Source organism: Cavia porcellus, unplaced genomic scaffold (assembly GCF_034190915.1).
Source record: "Cavia porcellus strain 051 isolate PalLab524CR breed Dunkin Hartley unplaced genomic scaffold, mCavPor4.1 scaffold_1, whole genome shotgun sequence".
NCBI lineage: Eukaryota > Metazoa > Chordata > Mammalia > Rodentia > Caviidae > Cavia > Cavia porcellus.
The window spans coordinates 167,613,248-167,638,283 of NW_026947484.1; the positions used below are offsets into that span (position 1 = coordinate 167,613,248).

At 42.5% G+C, this 25,036-nt stretch overlaps 1 protein-coding gene across 10 annotated transcripts in view; it reads left to right on the forward strand.

Moving 5' to 3' along the window:
- The first annotated feature begins 3,168 nt into the window (after positions 1-3,168).
- Positions 3,169-25,036, forward strand: part of Cdk5rap2 (CDK5 regulatory subunit associated protein 2) — a 185,376-nt gene continuing 163,508 nt past the window's right edge. For 6 of the 10 annotated variants that reach the window (XM_063259924.1, XM_063259918.1, XM_063259952.1 and 3 more), the window contains exons 1-3: positions 3,175-3,415; positions 13,391-13,458; positions 16,199-16,266. In XM_063259924.1, coding sequence (XP_063115994.1) covers positions 3,360-3,415; positions 13,391-13,458; positions 16,199-16,266 — 192 coding nt within the window. In that variant the 5' untranslated portion in view covers positions 3,175-3,359. Of the gene's footprint in view, positions 3,416-13,390; positions 13,459-16,198; positions 16,267-25,036 lie in introns of all 10 variants that reach the window. The other 4 variants (XR_010051176.1, XM_063259943.1, XM_063259938.1 and 1 more) reach the window with 3 other exon arrangements.

Sequence of the window (25,036 nt, forward strand, 5' to 3'; positions counted from 1 at the left end):
AACCTATGCTTTGGTGTAAATTTACAGTGAACATGGACAGCCCACTAATCCCATTTGGAGCATAGTTTTCCGCTGGTATATCCAAGAAGTTTAGTTAAATGTTCTGTCTGAGGGCCATTTTTAACCTTGTATTTTGTTATCCAAGGAGAAAAGGGTGTTTGAACATAAGCTCATTAATTCTGGTTAAATTTACTAATTTACTCTTTCACCAACATTTATTGAGCATCTATTACCAGCCAGACACTATTACAGACCCTAGGATATGGACGTAAAAGTTCCCGCTGTTCATAGAAGACAGACATAATAAAGTACATACTGTACAATTTCAATTATAAATAAAACTAAGAAACATAAATCTTTAGCAACATAAAGTAGGTCAGCAGTTTTAGAAAGGAGATGTAACAACTAAACACAGTGTGGAAACCTGGATTGGATCCTGGACCAGCGAATGGAAATTAATGACAAAACTGATTAAATTCAAATAAGGTCTGTAGTCAGTAGTATAGTTGCAATGTAAATTGTAACAACTATGCTATGTTTATGTAAGATGTTCATATTTTAGGAAGCTGTTTGAAAGTTTGTACTATCTTGGAAACTTTTTTCTAAGTCTGAAGTGACTTCTAAATGAAAACCTAACAGAGGAGAGAGAAATGTGACCTTTGGCAAATTTCTTCCCATTTCTGAATCTTAGTTTCTTTGCTTAGTTTTCTGTTGTTCTGACAAAATGTGTAACACACATCATGGTGGCAACTCCTAGTAAACAAGTTGTTCCTTTCCTGGTGGCCAGGAAGCAAAGAGAAAGAGGAATGGCCCACATTCTAATAACCTCTAAGAGATCCTCAGCGACCCAAATTCTCTCAAGTAGGCTCCACCTCTTAAAGGTCCCATCGGCTGGGACCAAATCTTTTACCTATGGAACTCTGGGGAAATTTAAGATCCAAACTATAGCATTCTTCCTGTGTGGAGCTGGGCAATCATCCCATCTACTTCATAGTGTCCTGAAGAGAAAATGGAAGAGGTAAAATAGCAATGCAAATGTGTTGATTTGTAAAAAGTTACTCTTGCTGTTAGTAATGGCAAAACACTGTCTTCAGCTGCTTAAAACCAGAAACATTCCACCCAAATTAAAAACATCTGGGTACAAATTACTTCTAGTCATTTGATATGACCTTGTCCAAGGAAATAATAATGCCAGCTTTGTGGCAAAATGGCTGTTGTCAAGGAGATGGCTCAGATAGCCCAAACAGCTGGTAGCAGTGACATCACCTCTAGGCTCAGCAGAAAGAAAAGCCAGTGATACAGACAAGGCAAAAGCCTTTGTATCTGACCATGAAACCACTACTGTAGCAGGGAAAACAGCTTCTCATGTAGCCTTTCCTTTCTGCAATTGCTTCTATTTTCAGGTTCCAGATTCACTAAAGGAATTTGAACTAAATCCAAGAATATGGTCTTGCTGAGTAAGTTAATGGATTAATCTTAACAGAACTTCTTATAGGTTATTTCTTTTGTATAATTTCCAAAGTGTCTAATGAGATAATGTACCATATAAGCCTGACATTATCTGCCCCATTTCATACACAGGAAAACTAAGGTGAATCAAGGGGGAGAGATCCCGTGGATCTCAAGGATAAGGTAGAGTTAGAATTCAGACATTCAGATTCCTAGGCCTGCAGGCATATTACTTACATTAAGATTCACCTCATAGCCACCTTGGAGCAGTTACACAAAGAGCAGAGCCTGATACATGGCTCACTTAAATACTGTGTTATCTGGATGTAGAATTCATCTCTATTCTCAAATTCTAAGGTGGAGAAAAACAAACAAATGTGGAAGAAAGCTGCCTGAAACACTTGGGTTACTGGATTTCAGAGAGACGAGGGCTCAAAACTTAGATCTGGCATGTCCCAGCATTGGGACTTCAAGTAAGTTGTCCCAGCCTCGGTCTTCTCAAGGATGAGTGAAAGAGTATAACAGCAGCACCTATTCCTGAGGGTTGATGATGGTTAAATGAGAGTGTATGTGATAAGCCTGGCCCGAGTGACACATTAGATGTGATTAAAGAACAACAAAAAAAGACCTCCTTGTTTCTTCTCTCAGAGTTTTTTCTGCTGAATGGAAAATTATTTCCTTCAATTGGGAAGTGATGATTTATAATTCAGCCTCTCTCACCAGAATAGAGCTGGTTCTTTGTTAGTAGCTTTCAAATAAACACAGAGAAATCACCCTCAGAACAGCAAGGTCCAGGGAGCTCCATCCATCCTTCATTTAACAGATTTAGACATAAAGAGCAGAGGTGGTCTGTCAAAGATCACAGAGTGAATGGCGCAACCAGGATGGGAATTCTGACACTCTAGTTTCCTTGCTATTAATCAATTACTTAACTGAAGGATGAAAAACAGAGGTTATTCATGATTCTAAGGACGTCACTATCTACTGCTCAATCATATTTCCAAGTTCTTTTAACCCAGGACTCTCCCAATAACCTGCAAAGGACGAAGAAACACTGAAAAGGAAAGGAAGGTTAATTTCAAAACAAAGCCCAAATTATCTAGGTGTCTTGTGATTGCTGTAAGCTTTAAGACAACCAGGGGTATACAGAGCCTTGATGTAGCTGGCAGGAGCCCCTATCTGGATCCAGTTGACAGATGTACTTTGAGTGTGAGTCCTAAGGGTAACAAAAGGCCACTAAGAACCTGAAAGTGCAGTGTGGCCTACTTTTCTCTTGTGGTTGAGCTGCTCCAAAGGAACTGTGCAAAATATTGCTTTTGCTAGGATCCTGCAGGTAGGATTTTTCTAAAGGGAAGCAGCACCTAATTACCTTTCAAGGCAAGGTGGTTGTATGGACCCTAAAATCTAAGGGGTCATTATTCTAGAAAAGCAACTATTAGGAATTCTGAGTTGCAGTAAAGGGCAGTATTTCCATCTCCCGCTCAAATTAACGGACCAAAATTGGTTTTCACCCTTAACAAAAAAGGCGGTTCCCGTTCTCCGCCCTTTAGTGCCCTCATAAAATATGGCTGCCAAAATTTTTTCCCTTAACTTGGCCGGTCCAAAGACTGATGCTTTGCCCTTAGTTAAGATGGCACCCACCAACTTTTCCCTGCCCGACCTCTAGCCCTGGCAGATCGGCTTCATTGAGCGAACTTCGATGACCCCGCCTCGTTTCCGCAGGAAGCAGCGCGGGGGAAAGATGGCGAGAGCTGCGGTTTGAATTCCAGCGGCGGCCCCACAGTCTGAACGCGAGCCGGATTGGAGTGGGCGGGGACCTAGAAAGCCGGGCGGGTCGCAACAGCCGGGCGGGGGAAACCAGTGGCGCTGCCTCTACCGACACTGTTGCCACCACTGCCTTTGTGTCCGTGATGGACTCCGTGTTGGAAGAAGACGTCACTGTCCCCGGGACGTTCAGTGGCTGCAGGTGCGGCCCGGGTACTGGGGTTCGCGGTAACTGGGCCGGAGTTCCCACTGATGGGGAACTTCTCTCTAACCCGGTTTTGGGGTTTGCTCTTGAGGGTGGGTGTGTGGTCAGGGGCAGAGTGTGGGGTGGGCTTCTTCGGGCAAGGTCTACACTGGGGCCCGCCTGTTGATACTGAGTTTGGGGCCTACGAGTTCTTGATCTGCACTACACTCGATCCTTTTTGGGGCAAACTTGAAAGGGTATAAAGGGCAGTAGGATGAGGGAGAATTGCTTGGAGTATGGCATGGTTTCGGGGACGGGGACCTTGCAACCTTGAAAATTAATTCTGGTTTGGGCTTTGCATTGATTATGGGGAGTGTAGTCCTTATGTTTAGACTTTTGATTATGTGTTCACACAGTGGCCACCTAGGACAGAGACAATGGAGTGCAGTGGTTAAGAGCTGCTGCTGGAGGTAGATAGAATTACAATCAAATCCAGTTTGTACGCTGACTAGCTATGTGATTTGATAAAACCGATCGTGATCAACTTTTCCATCTGTAAACTGGGTTAAGGTAGTATCGACTTAGTAAAATTAGGGAGAAGATTAAAAGAAGCCATGCCTGCATCAGTGATGGAGAACTGAGCCTGTATTGTTGTTAGTGTTGTTATTGTCACTACTACTAATATAGGTTGAGTATCCCATATCTGAAATGATTAGGGCCAGATATGTTTCAGGTTTAAGATTTCTTTTGAATTTTTTCATATACATAATGAGATATATTAGAAACGAGACCCAAGTCTAAACATGAAATTTATTTATATTTCATGTATACCTTATATACTGTTTCGTATACACCTTATACGTGTAAGATAATTTTATAGTATATTTTTAATGTTGCCTGCATTTTGTGATCTGTCACATGAGATCAGGTGTGAAACTTTCCACTTGTAGCTGTCATATTGGCATTCAACAAGTTTAGCATTTTGGATTTTGGATTTTTAGATTTAGGGATGTTCAAACCGCATTATCAGTAGTGGTAGAATTCAGGAAACAATGACTGAAACTGACCTTCCAATGAACCTGCTCAAATGGTTGGAGTCTTTTTGGCTGGTGGAACTGAGGCCTTTTTGGAGGCTTGATGGGGTGCTATATTGCTCCAGGGGCCTTTGGTTCTCGTGGGCTCCGGTTTGGAGAGTGGGTAGCAGGAAGAGAAAGAGAGGACCTGACTGAGAACTTGCAGTCTTTATCTATTTCTCTAGGGATGGGCTACTACTTTTTTCAGATCCTACTTGAGAGTGGTTTTATAATTTGTTCTGCACACCAGATGCTATTAAGTGAGCACAGTTAACATTTATGTCTGTTGTCTTACTTTCTTGTCCCTGACACAGTACCCAACACCCACAACTCTAGGAAAGTGAGGTTTATTTTGGCTCACAGTTTGCAGAGGCTGAGTCCGTAGTCCTGATTGGCTACGGGGTAGAGGGGCATGGCAGAGGTGAACCAGCTGTTGTGGCTCCAGGGAGGAGGATTGACTCCTCCAGGCCACGCCCCCAGCGGCTATTCTCTGATAGACTTCATCTCCTAACATCACATTTAGCTGTAAATTCCTCAGTTGACTAAACCATTGATGAGTGTCACACCCCCATAATCCAGTTGCCTCCCCACTTATGAGAATCTGGGGCTTTGGGGCAACATTTAAATATAAACCCTGATGCTGGGACAGCAAAATAAGCATAAACAGTTTCTATCTTGGGCAAATCTGGGAAATGTTTACTCTGTTTATTGAGAATCTCCTATCAGGTATCAGACAAAGAGCGTAGCCCTTTGTAGTTAGCTCTGGATCCAGTGAAAGTTCATCCTGTCCCCTTCTCTGCAATTTGCCTACGACTGCCTCTTAACCTGGATTGTCCTGTCTTCCTTCACATCTCTAATAACCCTTACTAGTACAGCTTGAAAGCTTCTGACTTGTAAATCTTACCTTCTTAAGCTGCTGCCACTGAACCCCGGGCATTTGAACTGAGCTACGTCCAAGGACCCCTTTTGTTTTTCTGAGACAGAGTCTCTAAATTGCTATATTGCCCAAGCTGGGATCATACTCAAGTATTCTGCCTCAGCCTGTCAGAGTGCCAGGATTATAGGCATGTACTACCACACCTGCCTGGGCCTCAGTTTTCATTAACTCTAAAATGGGCTAAAGCTTAGGGTTGGCGTAAGAGTTAAAATGACTCCAAAAGGGTTTAGCCAAGTGTCTGATCCAGTGTAGCTCCTCAGCATATCTACAAACCTTTCTTTCTTCTGCCAGCATTATAGAACCCAAGTGCTGAATACATTCCTGATAACTAACGCTTTACCTACTGTAGAGTCTTGGCAGCTTCTTGCCACCCTCAGAATGAAAGTCTTTAATATGATTTCCAGGGTCCTTCATAATCTGGCCCATCTACTTCTCCCGTTTCTAATTTCCCATGCCTGTCTCATCTCCAAGCTCTTCACCCTGTGCCTGGCTGCCAAGCTCTTTATCTTGCCGTGTTTCTTGCCAGCAGGCCTGTAGACTTACTTGCTGTTTTGCTGCCTGAGTTGCCCTCCTAATTCCCCTTTGCCTTATCATTTCTTTCTCAGAGCTCAATTTAGGTGTCACTGCTGGGAAATCTTCACTGCCATTTCCAGGCCTTAGCTAGGTCTTCTCTATTCTTCTGATCACTTTATCTTTCAGTGATCCTAGTGGACCTCACCAAATTTTACTGGCTAGCACTTTCCAGTGTATATAATTTGAAATTTTCTAGCAACCACCTTAAAAAAAGTAGAAGAAAAAAAAAAAGATAATTTTTGTCCTTTCTTTTTTTGTGTGTGTAGTGTTGGGAAATCAAACTCAGGGCTGCAGTGTGTGCTTTACCACGGTTACCCCACCAAAACAGTGCATTCAGTAATACTGAATATTTTATTTAGCCTAATATTTCTTTCTTTTCTTTTCTTTGTTTTGGTATTGAGGATTAAACTCACGACCTAGGGCTTGCCAGACAGACGCTCATGCCACTGAGCTAAATCCCCTAGCCCCTTTTAGCCTAATATTTCCATATGTTATTTTAATTTGTAATTAGTAGGTAAAAAGCATTGATGAGATAATTTGCATCCTTTTTTCCTCTTACTAAATCTTTGAAATTTGGCATGAATTTTAGATTTACAACACTTCTCAATGAGGACAAACCACATTTCAAGTGCTTAGTGGCTTCTGTAGTGGATCCTGAAGGTGTTGGTTATTAACTAACCTGTTGCCCAGATTTGAGAGCAGAAAGTACATTTCTTTAGTGCTTTTTTTTTTTTTTTTTTTTTTTTTTATCGGTACTGGGGATCGAACTCACGACCGCCTGCTTGCAAGGCAGGTGCTTATGCCGCTGAGCTAGATCCCCAGCCCCTAAGAAAGTACATTTCTTTTGTCTTTGTAAATACAGTTCCTAACCTGGTATTAGGGTCTCTGTGACTGCTAATCACTGAATAAGCAGAGATCCTTGGAGTGATTGCATGATCTCTAAGGGGACCAGTGAGACTTAGAGAACTGAAATGTGTGGTCTGGGTTCACCCAAAAAGTGCACAGAGTCAGGATGTAAGACCTCCACTTACTGACTTCAAAGCCTGTGCTGCCTTCCAATTTGGATTGAGGGGATTTGGGGGAGATATTGAAGACCTCTTGGACTGAAGAGGTTCTAAAGAGTGTCCAAAATATCCTGAGAGGCAAGGTCTCTGTTAGATGATAACAGTGAAAAAGAGTAATGCCTCAGATAAAATCTTACCTTCTTATTGTACTATTTTTTGAGTGCTCTTCTGCTGGATAATTTCCAAGCCCTAAAGTATAGTCCAATCTGTTCTTAAACTTTCGTTTGAGTAGGACAGTGTGTGTCATTCCCTCCAAAACTCATCACCTGCGAGTGTCCCAGACAGCTCTGTCTCTGGGACATTTAGGCCCAGATTCTGGCCTCAGGGTCCTCGTCCAAGCAGAGGCCTTTTATTAAGCCTGCCTGGTGGTGTGTAAAGAACCTGGCATTGGTGGTGGAGAGGATTGGGTATAAATCCTGGTCCAGCCAGTTCCTGGTTTTGGTTCTATGAGTAAGTCACTTAACCCTTCTGAGTTTTCTTTTTAACGATCCTATCTGTTGTGTTGAAGGGTATGCAAGTGCAGTGAGAGTTTGTGTATTAAGTGCCTGGCACTACTGGAGGAGTGTGAAATGCTGATGCCTGATGCACTAACCCCAACCGTAACCTTGCCAGGAAACACTGGACAGGACTTCTTTTTTTTTTTTTTTTTTTTTTTGTCTTTTTCTTTTTTATCGGTACCGGGGATCGAACTCATGACTGCCTGCTTGCAAGGCAGGCGCTTTTGCCGCTGAGCTAAATCCCCAGCCCTGGACAGGACTTCTGTACCACTGCACTGGGCACTTCCCTCTGCTTCGCCCACTGTGAGCTTCCTAAGGTCCGAGCTCAGGCTTATTTACTCACAAGCTCGTCCAGCTCTTGGCCATTAAGTGTTCGTTTTGTGCTATGAGCACAGTTTGTACTTTCTCGGGCAGTGTGCCTTTATGGACTCATAGTAGAAGGTCAGGAAGTGGGAGAGTGGACTGAAATTTCTGGGGAAGGCTTGATGGGAATGGATTGCTGCTTTGGATAGAGGGTCCCTCCTGAGATGTGAGGTATGAGAAGAGCACTGGTGTGTTCTTTCCTGTGTCTTAGCACTTATATTTGTGTCTGGCACGTAGTAGAGCCTCCGCATATATTTGTTGAATGAATTGATTTTGCTCAGTGTCTTTTTAAAAAAATGAAGACCATGTAATCTAGGCCCCATGTTTAGTAGTGAAATACTGAAATACTGCTTTGTTATCATTGTTAAAAGTTGTGTACACAGACTACCCATTGGCATAGTCTTTCTGGGACACAATTCGACATTATCAAGATTAAAAATTATGCCTGTGTGTGTTTTTAAAACAGTTTTATAAAGATATAATTTATGGCTGCGAGTGGTAGTGTATACCTGTTACTGGTTACCCCCAGTATTCTATGAGACTAAGGCAGGAGGATCACAAATTCAAGGCCGGCCTGGGCTCCTGAGCAAGACTCTGACACAAAAACCAAAAAAAAAAGGGCTATGGATATAGCTCGGTGTGGAGATGCTGGATTCAATTTCCAGTTACTGGAAAAAAAAAAGACATAATTTATATGCTATAAATTTTACTCATATAAAGTATACCAGTAGGGCTTTTTAAAATAAGTTTTATTAAAAATTTTTTTTCCCTTTTGAAACTGAGGTTGAACCCAGGGTCTTATACATGTTAGATTAGTGCCTTTCCACTGAGCTATATCTCAGTCCTTTTTATTTTATTTTTAATTGGTTAACTAACTAATTAATTAAGTGGTGCTGGGGATTGAACCCAGAGTCTTTACACTGAACCATTCCCCCAGCCTTTCGTATTTTTTGTTTTGTGACATAGTCTTGCTAGTTGGCCAGCCTGGCCTCAAAATTGTGATCGTCCTGCCACAGCCTCCTGAGTAGCTGGGGTTACAGTTGTGTGCCACCATGCTCAGCTTCAGTGGCTGTTAGTATGCTTGCAGAATTGTGCGGCCACCACCAGAGTACACCTTTTGAACATTTTCATCATTCAGAGAGAAACCTTATGTCATCAGCTACACTCCCTACTCTTGTACTCCTCCACTTCCCCTCTGAGCCCTACAAAACCTTGATTTGCTTTTTGTCTTGAATATTCATAGAATGGTGTCTTCCAACATGTGAACTTCAGTGAGGTTCATTCATGTAGTAGCATATCTGTACTTCATTCCTTTTAATGGCCAAGTACTATTCTTTGTACCTATTAACTTGGTTACTTTTCTCTTGTTGCTGAGACAAAATACCCAACACACAAAGTTAAAAGAGGAAAGGTTTATTTAGCTCAAATTTCTACAGTTTGTAGAAGTTTTAGTCCATAGTTGGCTGGCTCCAAGAAAGGTACAATGGCAGAGGGCAGCAGAGCATCAAATTAACAAAGAAGCAGCAAGGGACAAGCGATGAACAGTGACCTTTCTGTCCCTTATACCCTTCCAGGCTGTCCAACCTTAGGGTGGGTAGCACTCACCCCAAGCGTGGTGCAGTTTTTTTAAGTTTTTTTTTGTCTTTTTCTTTTTTTTATCAATACCAGCGATCGAACTCACGACCACACATTTGCAAGGCAGGCGCTTATGCCGCTGAGCTAAATCCCCAGCCCCAGTGGTGCAGTTTTAATCCTATCATCTCACCGTAAATCAATCCCAGCATCCCATACTCTAGATCCATCCACCTGTGAAAAACCCCATCTATGACTGCATGAGGCTTTGGGGGGACATTTAGGTACAAGCTGTAACATCATCTACCAAATTTTGTTTATTCATTCATATTGATGGGAATTTGGATGTCTCTGTTTTTGTCTATTATGAATAATGTTGCTCTGAACATTTACTTCTGTACAAATTTTCATGTAGATACATGTTTTCCCTCATCTTGGGCATATATAAGTATAAATGGAATTGTTGGTTTGTATGGTTAACCCTTTAATATTTTGAGGAACTGTCAAGAGTCTATTCCGAAGTGGCTGTACCATTTGTCCCTCTCACCAGCAGTGTTTGAAGGTTTTAGTTTTCTTCACATCCATACCAACACTTGTCATAACTGTCTTTTTGACTGTGGCTGTCTGGAGGTGTAATGTATCTCAGAATGGCATTGATTTGTGTTTCTGTAATGACTAATGATATTAGATATCATTTCATGCGCTATTAGCCATCGGTATGTTTTCTTTGATGAAATGTTTACTCAAACTGTTGCCTGGTTTAAAAAATGTGAGCATGTTTTGACCGAGCAATTTTGCTCCATGTTATTTATCCTAAAATCTATCCTAGAGAATTCTCATGCATGTGCACAGTGGGGTCTGTCTGAAGATATCCATATAGCATTATTTGTTAAAAAAACAAAAACTGTGGAGACAAATTGAATGTCATCAGTAGAGGACTGGGTAAATATGCATCCTTTCAAGTGTCTTTCAGACTGTCTCCCATAGGTAGCGCATGAAATTCAAACTTTGTAAGTTGCAACTGATTTTTAAGAAGTTGAACAGAACATAAATTATTTCAGGAATTAAATCTTTTATGTATTATGGTCAATAAAATTTGAAAAAATCACTGCTATGGAATGCTTTGTAGGAGTGGAAAACATTGAAGCAGATCCACTTTACTGTCACCAGAACAGTTTTAGGACACGTCTTTCGTAGCTGGAATATGGTGCAGAATAATATATATACTTCGGTTGCATTTGTTTTCTTTTCAAAAATAGTGTCTCAATGTCTGTGAATAAACAGAGGTTTAAGGTCTGGAAGGAGAACCTTCGTCACATCAGTGGTTACTTTTTAGGTTAATTTAGGAGGGGATTGAGGAGTCATCCAGAGTGCTTTCGATTCATCTGTGTTTGTTTTTTTTCAAATTAAAAGTGAGTATTGAAGCTATGAATTAAGAATAATGAAACGAGTTGTGTAGGATGAAAGAGGCCTTGTTAAAAGACAAACAAGAGTGCGCTTGTTGATGTTGTTTACCGTGTGTGATGTCCAGTTCTATCCATGGTTCTTGTAACGCTCTTCAGTGAGACACGTGGCCCTTGTTGGCTTTGTGTGTGAAAGGACCGTTGTGGCCGGCAGATATATGCATGGAAAGAGATCGCTCGCTTCTACAAGGCAGCAGTGGTGCCAGATAGGAGGCCATGGTGTTGAAGCTCAGGTGAGACCGTTCATTCATACTCAGCCAACAGTTGACACACAGTGGTAGCCATGGAAGTCCTCTGCCTGTGTCTGCTCAGTCTTCACTGCCACTCCACTCCCTGGAGAAAAGTGTTAGGGTTCATCTTTATTCTGAGGTTAAGAGTGATGATCAGAGTGAGAAGAGAACTGTTTGCACTAGAGGTGTGGACAAGACTGAACCACACAAATAACGGAGATACAGAGCATTTTAAAAGTGGGCAGGTAAAGCCCACGTGGGAATTTGACAACTTGCTATTGCCTGTTGAAGCTGTTAAAGATTGAAACCTTTGGCTTTGCCTGCCAGATAGTTTTCAGGTGTGATTGACCTTGGCCTGAGTTATGCATGGGCATTTCAGCCTGTGGAAGTTCAGGTAATGGCTTGGTGGAGAGCACCCCAGATTAAGGAGGGAGGACCAGACTTTAGGCTAAGCCTGGCCAGTAACCAGGTATGGTATGTGATTTGGAGTCTGTGAGTCCATCATCATTTGCAAAAGGCAGGTGTAGAACTTGACTTTAAGTTTTCAAATTCAGTTTAAAAAATGGAGTGATGGGCTGGGGCGTGGTGGCACACTGCCTACCTGGCAAGCACAAGGTCCTGAGTTCAAGTCCTGCTACCAGAAAAAACAAAACAAAGTCCCCAAACTAAAAAATATGGAGTAATTGATGCTAATGAGAAGAAATTGAAGATGATAGACAATTAAGTTAGGAGGAAATTATTTTTTATTTCCCTATACATGATGGTAAATATTTTAGTGTATGTTCTTTGTCTTGTTATGTATTTATGGCTCACGTTGTTCCAAAAAAGGATTTGGGATGATTTTAAGTGTGCCTGTATATATTTTTTCCATGTTTGAGGACACACTATATTTAAGCTTTTCCAGTTTTCTTTTTTCTGTATGTGTGTGGTACTAGGACTCAAACCCTCACATAGGCAAGCATTCTGTCTCTGAGCTACATCCTTAACCTCCGGTTATCTTTAAAGCACACACTTTCTATGTAATCACTTTCCAGACGTTGAAATTTTATGAATTTTCTGGTTGTTTGCTTGATTTGAAATGCGAAGGTCACATTCTACCTGCAGAGTTTGGTGATTAGGGAAAAGTGTCCAAGAAGCACGATACATTTGGATTTAGAAGTAGAAAAGAGCAAATGGCCAGTAAGTGAAGCTGAGTATTTGTCAGTTTCTGGTTTATAGGTTGGAAGAGACAAGTGTTTTGGAGGTTAGTCTCTGGACTTTTGTTTTCTGCTGCCGTTTGATTCTGGCTAGGACACTGAAACTGAACTTCAGAGCCTTCTCTTGAAAAATATACAGACCCTTAGGGAGTTGGGCAGTTCTAACGGAGGTAAGTATTTTATAAATTATAAAGCACAGTATGTTTCACAGGGACAATGATGTTTTGCTTCCATTTATGTAGTGCACACAGTGTGCCAGGTATCAGGCTGAGCATTTCTTGTTTAGGGGCCGTTACTCTGTGAAATAGCTGCTGTTCTCCCATTAGAGCTGAAGAAGTGAGGCTTGGAGAGGTACATGCAGAGCTTAAACTGGAATCTAGGTAGATTCCAGATTCCAGTTTAAGCTCTGCTGCTTCTCTGTTATGTCAAATCATAATCATCTACTTTTCTGTCAGTGTTTCCAAATCTGCACTCTTTCTGTTTATATGATTCAACCAGTCCAACTCTCGGATCAGTGAATGCTGCACTTTTTGTCTGACATTCATAAAATTTTTGATTGTGTTGATATATTAATGATAGCAATAAAGAACAAGAGTAACAAGTGCCACTTATGCAGCTGTTACTATGTACTAGGTGCTTATACACATGAACTCATTTATCCACACTAGTGTGATGTGTCCATCTGACAGAGAATGATTTGAGACTCAGAAACCCCAGTAGCTTGTATTTGGCGCAGTGCTCTGCACCTAGTGTGTACGTGGCACGCAGAACATTTGCTGTACGAATGAGTGAGTGAGTGAATGGGCGTGCTGCAGGCCACCGGCTACTGAGTGTTACACCTGGGACTCAGCCAAACTCAACCTCAGATCCTGAGTTCTTAAGCTCTTCACTTCATGCTCCCCAGGTAGCTGAGCTATGTGACCACGTGGCCATGGCCTGCTGGTTACCTCATGCAGGTGGGGCATTCTCAGTTGTCTCTGTTGTTCAAAGACTACCTCATCTCTTACCTGTGTGTTCTCTTCTAGTGGTCTTGTTCCTCCTCTACCAGATGACCCGGATGGCATCAGCAGCATTGCCAATTTGGGAAATGCAAGTAAGTACACAGAGCTGGGTTTCTCTTGAGGAAGAACCAGGGGAGTAGGCAGTAGATCGTGAACACCTTGAGGCCTGGGACTCAGACTGGGGACTTCAGACTGGGGTCCAGAGCCTCCCTGTCCTGGCACACAGTGGATGCCAGCATTTTGGATTCCATGTGGTACTGGTTTGCTCTCCACCTGGTTTCACAAACACTATACTGGAGCAGTTAAGGGACTGTACTTGTTGGGGGGTGATTTTTCGTACTACTAGTCCTGTAGGGTTCAGCCACTGTTTGCTGAACTGGACGACTTGAGCAAGGCCGACAAGGAACTGGTGAGCAGGCCCAGCATGGGGCTTCTATTGGTCTCCACTGTCGAGGGCCTGGGGGCCCAGGAGAGCTGCTGCCTGGGCTTTGTATGCCAGGCCTTTCCTGGCAGGCTGCTGGCGTCCATTTGCCAGCTGAGGTCCAGCATTCCTACATGGGCCTGCCCTTTGTACAAATAGCTGCTGAAACCCTAGGCGATGTTGCTGAGTAAATAAGTAGTGTATTGTATTTAAACTGGATTATGAGGAGACTCTGCACTTTGGGTTTGGGTGAGCACGCCTCATAATTTTCACTGTGAGAACAAGTGAATGCTCTCCCAAGTGTCTGTGTGGGTAGTGCTAATAATTAGCCTTGTTGAGATATCTTAGAATTATTTTGACTTGTGTGGTTTCTTTTCCTCATCTCCAAAGTGAAATGTGCAGAAAAACTTTTTTTTTTTTTTTAATATCTCCTCCATGGCAGACTCGGCTCAGCACTAGGATTCATCATTGAACATCATTACCTTCAAGCTAAGAATGCAGACAAAGGTTATGAGGAAGCATGTGCCAGTGTGAGGCCTGAAGCGGTGTTAGGTGCTGTGAACAGGGACAAGAGAGATTTACCTGGTGTGAGTCAGGCAAGGGTTTCCTGAGACATTCACGTGGGTCCCGAGACTTGAAGTAAGACTTAAATAGGGAAAAAGGAGAGGGCAAGCATCTTGGATGGCAGAACAGCCCAGATGAGAAACAAGAAAACGTCTGCGCCCTCTGCGTCCCCAGTCTGGTGTCCAAGGCTCTGCGTAGTCTGTTCAGCCTGTGCCTCAGGCTCCTTCTGCTGAGTGGTTTCCAAGCATTGTGTGCACTCCCACCTTTGTGCTTCTATCTGGGCTGCTTGCCATGTGCTTTCTGCCTCTTTAGGATTTAGCTCAAATCCTAAATCCTTCTTTGGCCTAATTAGGCTTTTTCTCTCTGAACGTTATGCATTTCACTTTATTTACTCCTGTTGGTTACTTTTTAGAATATCAGAATCAAACTAGGTCTATGCAGAATCAAACCAGGTCTCATCCACTGATACTACAGACCACCAGGATCTCTAACCTGGGTTATCTTGTTATTCTGACTGGTCCTTTTGTATTCTCCTATACTGGGAGAATTATAGTCTGTCTGTTCTCTGCAAGACAGCCAGAGGGAGCCTGGAGCAATGTGAGCCTGCTCTGGTTTCTCCTGAGCTCTGAGTCCACCAGGGGCTGTTCAGTCCTTAACAGTAGCTGCAGTCCCTCTTCCAAAGCCTCTCATAGCTGCTGCTTCTCTCTTTGTTTGTTGATCTCCAGCCATTGCTTTCTAGCTGTCCTTCAGACTTACTGGGTGTGCTCTCACCCAGGGTGCTCCCCGCACCTGGAGTCTTCTGCCCCAAGGAACTGACTGCTTCCCTTCAAGCCTGCACACAAAGTTCTTCTCAGTGAGACAATCCCTGATAACCTTATTTAAAACTGCAATCTCCTCCCCACCCCTGGATTTCCCATCCTTATTAACTATTTTTCTCCATAGCATTTCTTGCCTTTGAGTGTATTATGTAGTTGCCCCATTATTTGCTTATTGTCTATCTCCCTCTAGAATAGAAACTCGATTCATTTCCTGTTGCAGCCACATCCAGAAAGCTGCCCGGCAGAAATTAGGCGCTCAGTATAGCTTTGATGGGGGTATGAGTTCATTCATTGACTCCACACATATTTACAAACCATCTGCAAAGCACCACGTATTCTGTTTGGTGTGATAATGGTTTGTTTTTCTCTCTCTTGCTCACTTGATTGAGAAGGATCAGTGTCTCCTTCACCATTGTTTCTCCAGCACACAGGATGGTGCATGATGCATAGCAGGTGTCTAATAAATGTTCCTTGAATTAAGGAAGCTGTGGAGAAATTGGTACTGGCAGTTTTTACTCAAAATGGGGGTCAGCAGTTTTCTGACTGCTGCCTGCTTTTGGGAGTAAAGTTTTGTTGGCTACTTGGTTTATGAGTTGGCTGTGGCTGTTTTTGAGCTGCAGCAGAGGAGTTGTGCAGCAGTGACAGCTTTGCGTGTGACCTGTATTTGCTGTTTCAAGAAGTTTGCCAACTGCTGCATCAACATGCTTTGTTTCGGTGCTCCATTACTGACATGAAGATGAGGAAGTGCAGGTCAGGACAGCCACATGCCCAGTGTATTTTCTGGGTTCATCCCTGATATGCACATGTACACTGGCAGTAGTTTAAGTAATTCCGTTAGTATTTGAAATAAAAAAAAGGTTTAGCGTTTTCTCTGGTCTCAAATCAGTAAATCACAACAGGCGGAAAATGCCAATAGGGGACATGGTGGAAACTCCTCATGTTTTCTCTTCTCTGGGGTGGTCCCTAGTAGGAATATTGGGCGGTTTGCATGCCTTGATGTTTTCCTTTGTCTGTTTTGCCTTTTTATAGTCCTCCCCACTGCATCAGAAGAAAAGTTGTCGCCTACCAGAGCACGGAACATGAAGGACTTTGAAAATGTAAGTGTAGATATCAAATTGTTGTTTCTAACAAATCGCTTCTGCTGCTTCTGCCCCAGCCAGATGCAGAAGGGCGCTGTGTTTTGCAAGAATTTGTTCCGTAAATATACAGTCAGCCATTACTGCTGCTGGCAAGGTCAGCAAATCCCAGCTTTGGGCACTTGGTATGTTGCTGGTGTCCTGACGATGAACAGGTGACACATTGCACAGTTGAGGAAAGCTAACATTTGTCAAGGGACTAACGGTAATGCAAGGCATGTTCTTTATGACCCTTGGCTGGTCTTTGCTGTATAACTCTTGAGGTATTTCATGTATCCCCATTTTAGAGATGAGGAATCTTAAGATGAGGAAAGACCCATTTATAGTCATGTAATATGTAAAGGGAAGAGCTGAGATTTGCATCTAGGTTTTTAATGATTCTAGAGCTATTGTTGTTTTGCACTGCTTCATGTCTCCCCATTCATTTTATAGACTTTGTTGCTGTCGAATGGAATATGAGTAGCCTCTTACAGTACTGTGTGGCAGTTGTCTGCAAATGGATTACTCGGTGATAGATTTAGCTCCTGATACCTAATGTCTTCCAGCACTGTGTCTTTCATTTGTTAATGGAGGGGGTTTGTTGTCAAGTAATAGGAAAATAAGGTGATTTTCTCCATTCCAATTCTCTTTAACAAGTTACCTGCTCAATGCTCTCATTTATCTTGGGAAGAATTAGACTCTTCTTCATTTGTAACCAAATGAAATCCACACTATGCAAGACACGGGAGATATTTATCAGAGAAAAGACGGAGGACACAGAGAGAAGGGCGCTCCACAATTATGTTTCTCTCTTCCCAGTTGTCTTTACAGAACAGAGTGGTGCTGTCTCTGGATTTAATTTAGAATACTCATTACTGCTAATAGTTATCTGCAAACCACCAGTGACCAATTGAAGAAATGACTTGTCAGATCTCTAATGGAAACAAGTAATTTCTGAGCTTAGAGTTGTTATAATTTCAGCAATACAATGAGATCTATGCTGTGGGGTCTGGGGCTTCAAACGAATGAGATTTGATTATTCCACATCGTGTATAATTAAAATATGCTCTGCTGTTAAATGGTTGTTCCTGTTTTATCATAAGAGTAATAATAGCTACTGTTTATTGAGCTCTTGCTCTGAGCTGGGTATTTTGTGTTAAGTTCTGTGTATATATTCCTTTAATATTAAAGCAGCTTTCTAAATTGAGAGCTATTACTTGTTTTTGAAGGGTACCATTTTAAATTTTACTTCTAGATGGGAAGATTTAACAGAATTGTAAAATTTTGGTTTCACTTTTTGTTGTCTGCCTTTTGAACTAGAAAGAGTCCTGGATCCCACTCTTTATTATACGTAGGAGAAACTGAGGCTCAGGGATGCAAAGTGGCAGAGCTTCTTTCAGAGACAATCTATGTTTGCAGAGCCAGACTGCCTTTGTGTCCACCTCTGCTTGGTGATTTTGGGCTGCTCTGTGCTTGCTTCCCCTTTAAAGTGGGTGTACCGATGGGCTGGGCTTCGAGGAGCTCCTGGGAGGACTGATGAGCACAGCATGTATTCCTAGCACAGAGTACATTCCATGTTTTAGCTCTTTCTCCTCATTATTATTGTCATTTTTCCCCACTCTGCCATGTGATTCAACTTTCTCTTGCACAGACACTCTTGATGGCCTAAATCCTACTTTATTTGAAGGTGAGAGAGAGCCTTCTATGCCAATATGTTTTAGGATTTATGTTTTTTTCTTTATGACTGTGGTCCTTTGCCTGCTGTTAGTTTTTTATGGCATTAATATTTTTTATTGTACCATTTTCAAGAGCAAATTCTGTAGCTGAAATTGAAATGACCACACTATTTTCAGTGTGTCCCTTTTAGGTCTTTTATAAGTCACTGAAATTTTTCATTTGGCCTCAGGTTGATATAGTAGCTCAGGCCATAGATCTTTGCGTGGTGGTAGACCGAACTTTCTGTGGGGTGCTCATAGGAAATGTGTTTGGCATCTAAGGCTAATTTTTTTTTTTTGGTACTGGGGCTTGAATTCATAACTTCACCCTTGCCAGGCCGGTGCTTATGCCACTGAGCTAAATCCCCGGCCCCTCTAAGGCTAATTTTACACTCAGCGTATATTTTAAAGGGGACTAGACTTAAAGGAGAAACTCATTATTCCTCTATTCTAGTCATTAGCAGTTGTGGTTAGTCCCTAAAGAGTTAAAGATATCCTATTACAGTGATACATGTACACTCATATTTATAGCAGCACAATTTTATAATAGCTAAATCTTGGAAACAGCCTATATGCTCATCAACTGATGAATAGATAAAGAAAACATGGTATTTGTATACAATGTGGTACTACTGTACCACAAAGAAAGGATAACCTAAGGCATTTGTAAGTAAATAGATGCACCTTGAGACTGTAATGTTAATTGAAATAAATCAGACAGAGCCTTAAATATGGCATGATTTCTCCTATATGAAAAACTCGAAATATAAATAAAGAGCAAAGTAAAAGGTAGATGATAGGGAGTAGGGAGATCTTTTTCAAATGGGAAGGGGAACAAGGGGTGGAGGGAAGGGAGGCATGGGATGGAAAAAAAATGAAAATAGAGCTTTTACAAATAGGAAGGGCACCAAGAGTTGGAAAGAACAGAGAGGCATGGGATGAACAGTGGCTGAAAAAGCAATTGAAGTATGTTATGACAATGTACCACCTCCCAATGATAAATATAAACATTATTACTGCAGACACACCAATGAAAAAGTAGATGCACCAGGAGAGGTTCAGATAAGACATAGGCCCACTTACAGTTTTGCTCAAGTTCATCCATGCAATAAGCAATTTCTCATATATGCCCTACGCCAGCCTGCCTGCCAGAGCCTTGGAAATCTGCAGTGATTAAAGCCAGGTACGTTTCCTTGTTAGGAGGTGCGGAATCTAATTGGGATGGTAGCGAGGAACGTAACATGGTAAGACAGTGAAGTATGACCCAGGTGCTGTGGGGCCATGGAGGAGGGCCTCTGAAGGACAGGGAGGTCAGGCCACCAGGGATGAGGAGGAAGGGGGCAGAGAGGCCTGGGAGAGACTCGCAGGGACAAGGTCTTGTGCAGGATTGAGTGAGCACACAGGGCAGAAGAGTTCAGGGACTTGTAAGTTCCCTTTGGCTGGAATGAGGCTCTATCAGGGAAATGAGGCCACCGAAGCAGGCAGGGGCCAGATCCTGCAGGTTCCTGAATGTTATACTGCTTGCTTTGAGTTTTGTTCTAAGGTGAAGGGGAAACCAGTGATGGGTTTTAATACGGGGAGGGAAATAACCATAATTGTGCTTTCCGAGATTGCCCAGGTTGACAACCGGTGAAGAAGAGGGTTTGGAGGGAATCAAGGCTGCTGGCAAGGCGATGAGGTGGAAGCTGCTACGGTGGGGTGGGGTGTGGGGGCAGAAAGCTGGGAGCTGAGGGGCTGTGATGATCCGTCGGGCCAGCTCACACTGGAGGAGCTGCAGCATGGTGCCATCCGTCTGCTCATTGGACACACGCGTTTGGGGAGCCCTGCGGGATGGGCTCTTCATCAGGCTGGGAAGCCAGACCTTCTGGCAGGAGACCTTGCACCCTCCTCTCTGTGCTGCAGGCACGCTCACTGACGTGTGAGCCTTCCTTTGGTCTTTAACCTGGGGACGCATGGTCCACGGTCCTCCTTAGATGTTGATGTTGTCACTTATGCAGGAGGGCAGGAAGTTGGTGAGTCAGTTTGGTCTATAATAGAACCTTCTCACTGGTCTTTTCTAGACAGTAATGTCGTGGGGAGCTCCTGTGTTGAAGGAGGCCTGGCGGAGGTAGTGTTTTGTGAAGCCCTGTGCTTCTCTGTGGTGAAATGTTCTAAATGTTAACATTTTTCTTGTCTTGCTTTCTTTCTTTCTGTCTTGTCTGTTTTTCTTTTCATCTGTCTTTCTGTCTTTTTTGAGACCGGGTCTCACTATGCAGTTCAGGATGGCCTTGGGTTCACTTTTTAGCCCAGGCTGGTCTCAAACTTTCAATGGTCCTCCTACCTCAGCCTCCCAAGTGCTATGATTATAGGAGTGTGCCACCATGCCCAGCTTTTTTTTTTTTTTTAAATTTTAAGTTTAAAATTGGACCGAGGAACATCTGGAGTCTGCTGTGGTGTATATCCAGTTGGGCAGCTGCCTTTATCAATATATAGAAGAGTTTAATTCTGGCATTTGACAGAGAATGATATGGATAGTTTTTCATTTCAGTACTAATGGAAGGCATTATTTGATCACCAAAATATTTCACAAGAAAAGGTTTCCAGAACCTCATGTGTAAAGCGGGGCTAGAGTCTTTTATTCAGTTACAGGAGGATTAAAATGAATGGATTGGGTCATAATTTATATAATTTCCTACTGTGGAACATTTCAAGTTGCTTCTCATTTATACCTATTACAAATAAAGCTGTAATAAGTATCCTTTGTATATATCTTTTTAGAGTTATGTGATTTTTTTTTTAGGGGGTAAATTCCTAGAAATGAGCTTTTTGTATGTCAGATGTTTCATGTGCAAGTTGTATGTAACAAACAGTACATACTACAAAGAAAGATTGATTTTGGTGGATTCTCTCTTAAGAAACTGGGGAAACCTTCTGCGAGGTGTGGCTGAAGCATTTGTCACATCTTGTTCTTACCCCAATCTCTTTGTCTTTGTCCGTTGTTTGAATTTTTCATTCCCTGATACCCAGAGATGGTGGTGTTGTAGCCCTTATTCCTGTTTGTTGAAAATTCTTGGTCTCTGCTCAGGCAGATTTGAATGTCTTTTCTGGTTCGGCAAGGAGCTTTGAATCTTTTAAGTTCACTCTTTGAGCCAGGCATAGTGGCTCAGATCTATAATGCTAGCACTCAGGAGGCTGGGGCAGGAGTATTGCAGTGAGTTTGAGGCTGGCCTGAACTACATAGTGACTTCAGGACCAGGCTGCACTATGTGGTGAGACTGTGCCTCAGAAGATCAAAACCCAAGCAGAGACACTGCTCTTCGATGTTTGTGTTATCCACTGACAGTAGCACCTCTTGCATTTGTACAGCCCTGAAGCTTTCAGAACACCATGGCATTCTGAAACATGGAGTGGAAGATGACGAGAACTGGGTTTCAGGTCTGGTTTGGCCACTTCATGACATGAGTAGTGGTTTCCAGAATCTCATGTGTAAAGTGGGGCTAGAGTCTTCATTCAGTTACAGGGGGAGTTCATGAGTTGTGGTATGAAGAACCCCTAGCATGATGCTGAGCTTACGGTGTGCACTCAACAACACCAGCATCTCCTCTAATTTGAAGTTATCTTCACTGTAGCCACTGCTCCTGGGTTCTGCCCCATCAGTTTTTATTTTCTGCTGGTCCTTTTATGTTTGACTTTGAAATTAAATCCCTGACTTCTTGTTATGGTCCAGGAGATCCTACCCTGGGTGCTGAGAAGTGCCTTACCTCTCTGAGCTCAGCATGCTCCCCGCTCCCCTTGCACACAGTGCTCCAGCCGCACAGACTTTTCTTCCTCAACCACACCCAGCTTGTTCCTGTGCCTGGGACACCCAGTGTCCCTTTTGTTTGATTGTCTGGCTTCTGGACCTTCCTGCCTTGGCTGTAATGTGACCTGGTTAAGGAGGCTGTCCCTAATTCCTTTCCTCCACTCACTGTTCCCTCTTCTGCCAGGGACTCCAAACTGCATTATGTCCTAAGTCCTTAGTATGCTTGTTTATCTTGTGTCACCTCTACCATATGTCTAGTACCCAACATTAAACCCAACAAGATGATAGACACTTAATAAATATGTGTTGATTGAAAGTGTGACCTTGTATGAGAAAACAAACTTATGAGTTGTGAATACTTTACATATTAAATGGAAAGAATAATACCTCACAGGATTAAATAGCAGTGCCAGGACAGCACCTGCCATATTAGGTCTTAAGTAAACGGGAGAGGGCTGCCGTGATCATTGTTAATCCAGCAGCTGGAGACAGTGTGGCCAGAGGGCGACAGACTGTAATGAGGTCAGATTTTTTTTTTTTTTTTAATCAGTACCAGGGATCGAACTCAGGACTGTGCACTTGTAAGGCAGGTGCTTATGCCTTACAAGCTAAATCCCCAGCCCCATGAGGTCAGATCTTATAGACCCGAAGTCACGAGGGAGGAAGCAGTGATGAGGCCAGGTACAGCTAGGAATAGGAACATGTAGCAGAGCCTGCAACAAGGCAGGACAACATGAACCAGATGGGCTGCAGACCAGTGCGAGGGCTGAGGACCAACTCTGCAGCTGGCAGAGGGAGGGTCATGGCCACTGTCTGTGAAAATCTCTGCACAGCATGGGGCCTTTGCAGAGCCTAACACATGGGATCACATTTAATTTACCAGTGGTGGGGCTGTCTGGTAAAGTGTTAAGCGCAGGTTCATTCGGGTAGCAGGAGACTTCTGTTTCATGGATTGAACTCTCTGGGTTCCCGTACCTCTGCACGTCCTGGCCATGTCCTCCAGAAAACCTGGCCAGATGGCAGGCTGGGCAGTGTAAATTTTTACAATCTTTTTGAAAGCTATTTGGAAAGAGATTTTGATAACCATAAAAATAAAATCACTCTTGAGCCCAATAATCCATTTTTGGGAAATTTATTTGAAAGAAACAACCTGGTAGAATGAAAAAGCTGTTCATGAAGGTGTTTGTTGCTACACAGTGTATAATTGGGAAAAATCAGCAACAAGGGAAATTATATATTATATTTGTCATCTCTTTTTGACTTCTTGCAACAAGCTTGTATTGAGGGTATTTCATGATGAGGAAGTGTACTTTGAAGAGTTTAAATGTCTTGTCCATGAGCTTGGTCTGATGGACAAACTGAAAGAGTCAGATTTTACCTCTTGTCTTTCTGATTGCAAAGCCTTTGTATTGTACTTTCCATTAGGGCACATTGAACCTACAAATGCTCAGTAGAGAAACAGTTAAATAATTGATTGCCAATCAATTTAGTGGAATTTAGTGTAGTCATTTAAAGGATGATTATGTGTGAGTGTGCAGCATCATGAAAATACTTGATATAATATTAAATGAAAGCCATGAAATGTACAAATTCACTTATAATTCTACACAACATGTATATTCATAAGCAAAGGCTGAAAAGCAAATGTAGAGAGGTGATTTCATCAGGCAGTTGTGTTCCAAGCATTGTTTCGGTTCAATTTTAAAACTCTGCTTATTGGTACAGTTTTGTTTGTTAGTAAACAGATATTTGCCTAGTAACAGCATTCTTAATGATTTGAAGACACTAGGGAGAGTACTGGCTTCTGAAACTAATTCCAGATTTTATTGACTCACATGGCTGCTGTTGGTGGAATTATCTTACAAGCAGTATTGTTTACCAGAGGTGAACTTTGAGCAGCAAAGGTGCATGGTCTTCTGTTGTGTCTGTGTGAGGCCTAAATGTTTTTGTTCTTGAAAGAGGGTAAAAAATTGTTTGTAATCCAGAGATCTGCTTACTGAGGGCTTGCATGAGAAATGGGTTTCTTTTTAAAGCTATGCCATGTTTACTGCTTGCTAGGTGCCAGGCTCTGCCAGGTGCTTGGCTCATTTAGTTGTCACAACACCCTTCTGCGGTAATTGATTTTATCCTCATTTTATAGATGAGCCAACAGTGGCTCAAAGCTGTTAAATAATCTTCTTAAAGTCACACAATTCACAAGGAGCAGTGGCTGGTAGTTTAGTCAGTTACTGCTGAGCTCAGAGCTGTGCTCCTGGCCCTCACGTTGGGAGAAAGATGGCCTGGTAGGGTGAGCTTCTGCTTTAGATGACTCTGCTCTTGCAAGCCAATGAAACTAAGGATTAGGCTTGCTCCACATTCCGTTGAGGCAGGGTTGTTGTTGTTCTGATTCTTTTTTATCCTCTTAAATTTTTGTTTTTCTTCCTTTTTGGATGGAGCTTGAGGCTTGGTATCTTAGTTACTTTTTGCTGAGACAAAATGCCCAACACCTAAAGTTAAAGGAGGAAAAGTTTGTTGTAGCTCAAATTTTGTAGAGGTTTCAGTCCGTAGTCAGCTGGATCCAAGGCAAGGTGGCATGGCAGGGGCGCATCATGGAAGAGAAATAGTTCATGGAGTGGCAGGGCAAGCGGAAGGCTGCAAAAGAGCGATTAGAAGTAAGCAGCGTCTTTCTGTCCTTTTATCCAGGGTGGCAGCCTTTTGGATGGTGCCACCCACAGCCAGGATGGGGTACGGCATCACACACCCTAATCCAGCCACCCACACGCCTTACCTGTGACTGCATGATGATTGTCAGGGACATCTCAATACAAGTCATGACACTCTGCAGGGTTTTTGATGGACAGTGGGAGTAGGAAGAAGCACCCCCCATCCTTCCCTCTCTCCCACTTCAGAAGATTCTACCTCATGATCATGTGCGGGTAGTTCCCGTTTCAGACGGCTGCAGTTCCACAGTAACACTTGAGTTCCCAGGGCTGGTATGTGGCAAGCACAGCCCTTGCTTTAGCTCATTTTCAAGCCTTCAGTTTCTAAGTCTTATTTGGTGGATTTTATATTTTAGGGTGTTTATTCCTACTGTGTGGCAAGCTGTTTTCAGTTTTTCCAATTCAATTTAAAATTTTTTTCTTTGAACTTGTTTCTTTTAAAGGGAAAGGAACACATGAGAGGAACATTAATATGATTTAAATTCTTATGCTGTGCCAACCACCACACTAAACATTCTGATTCATTTTCTTGAATCCTTATAATGGCTCAGTAACAC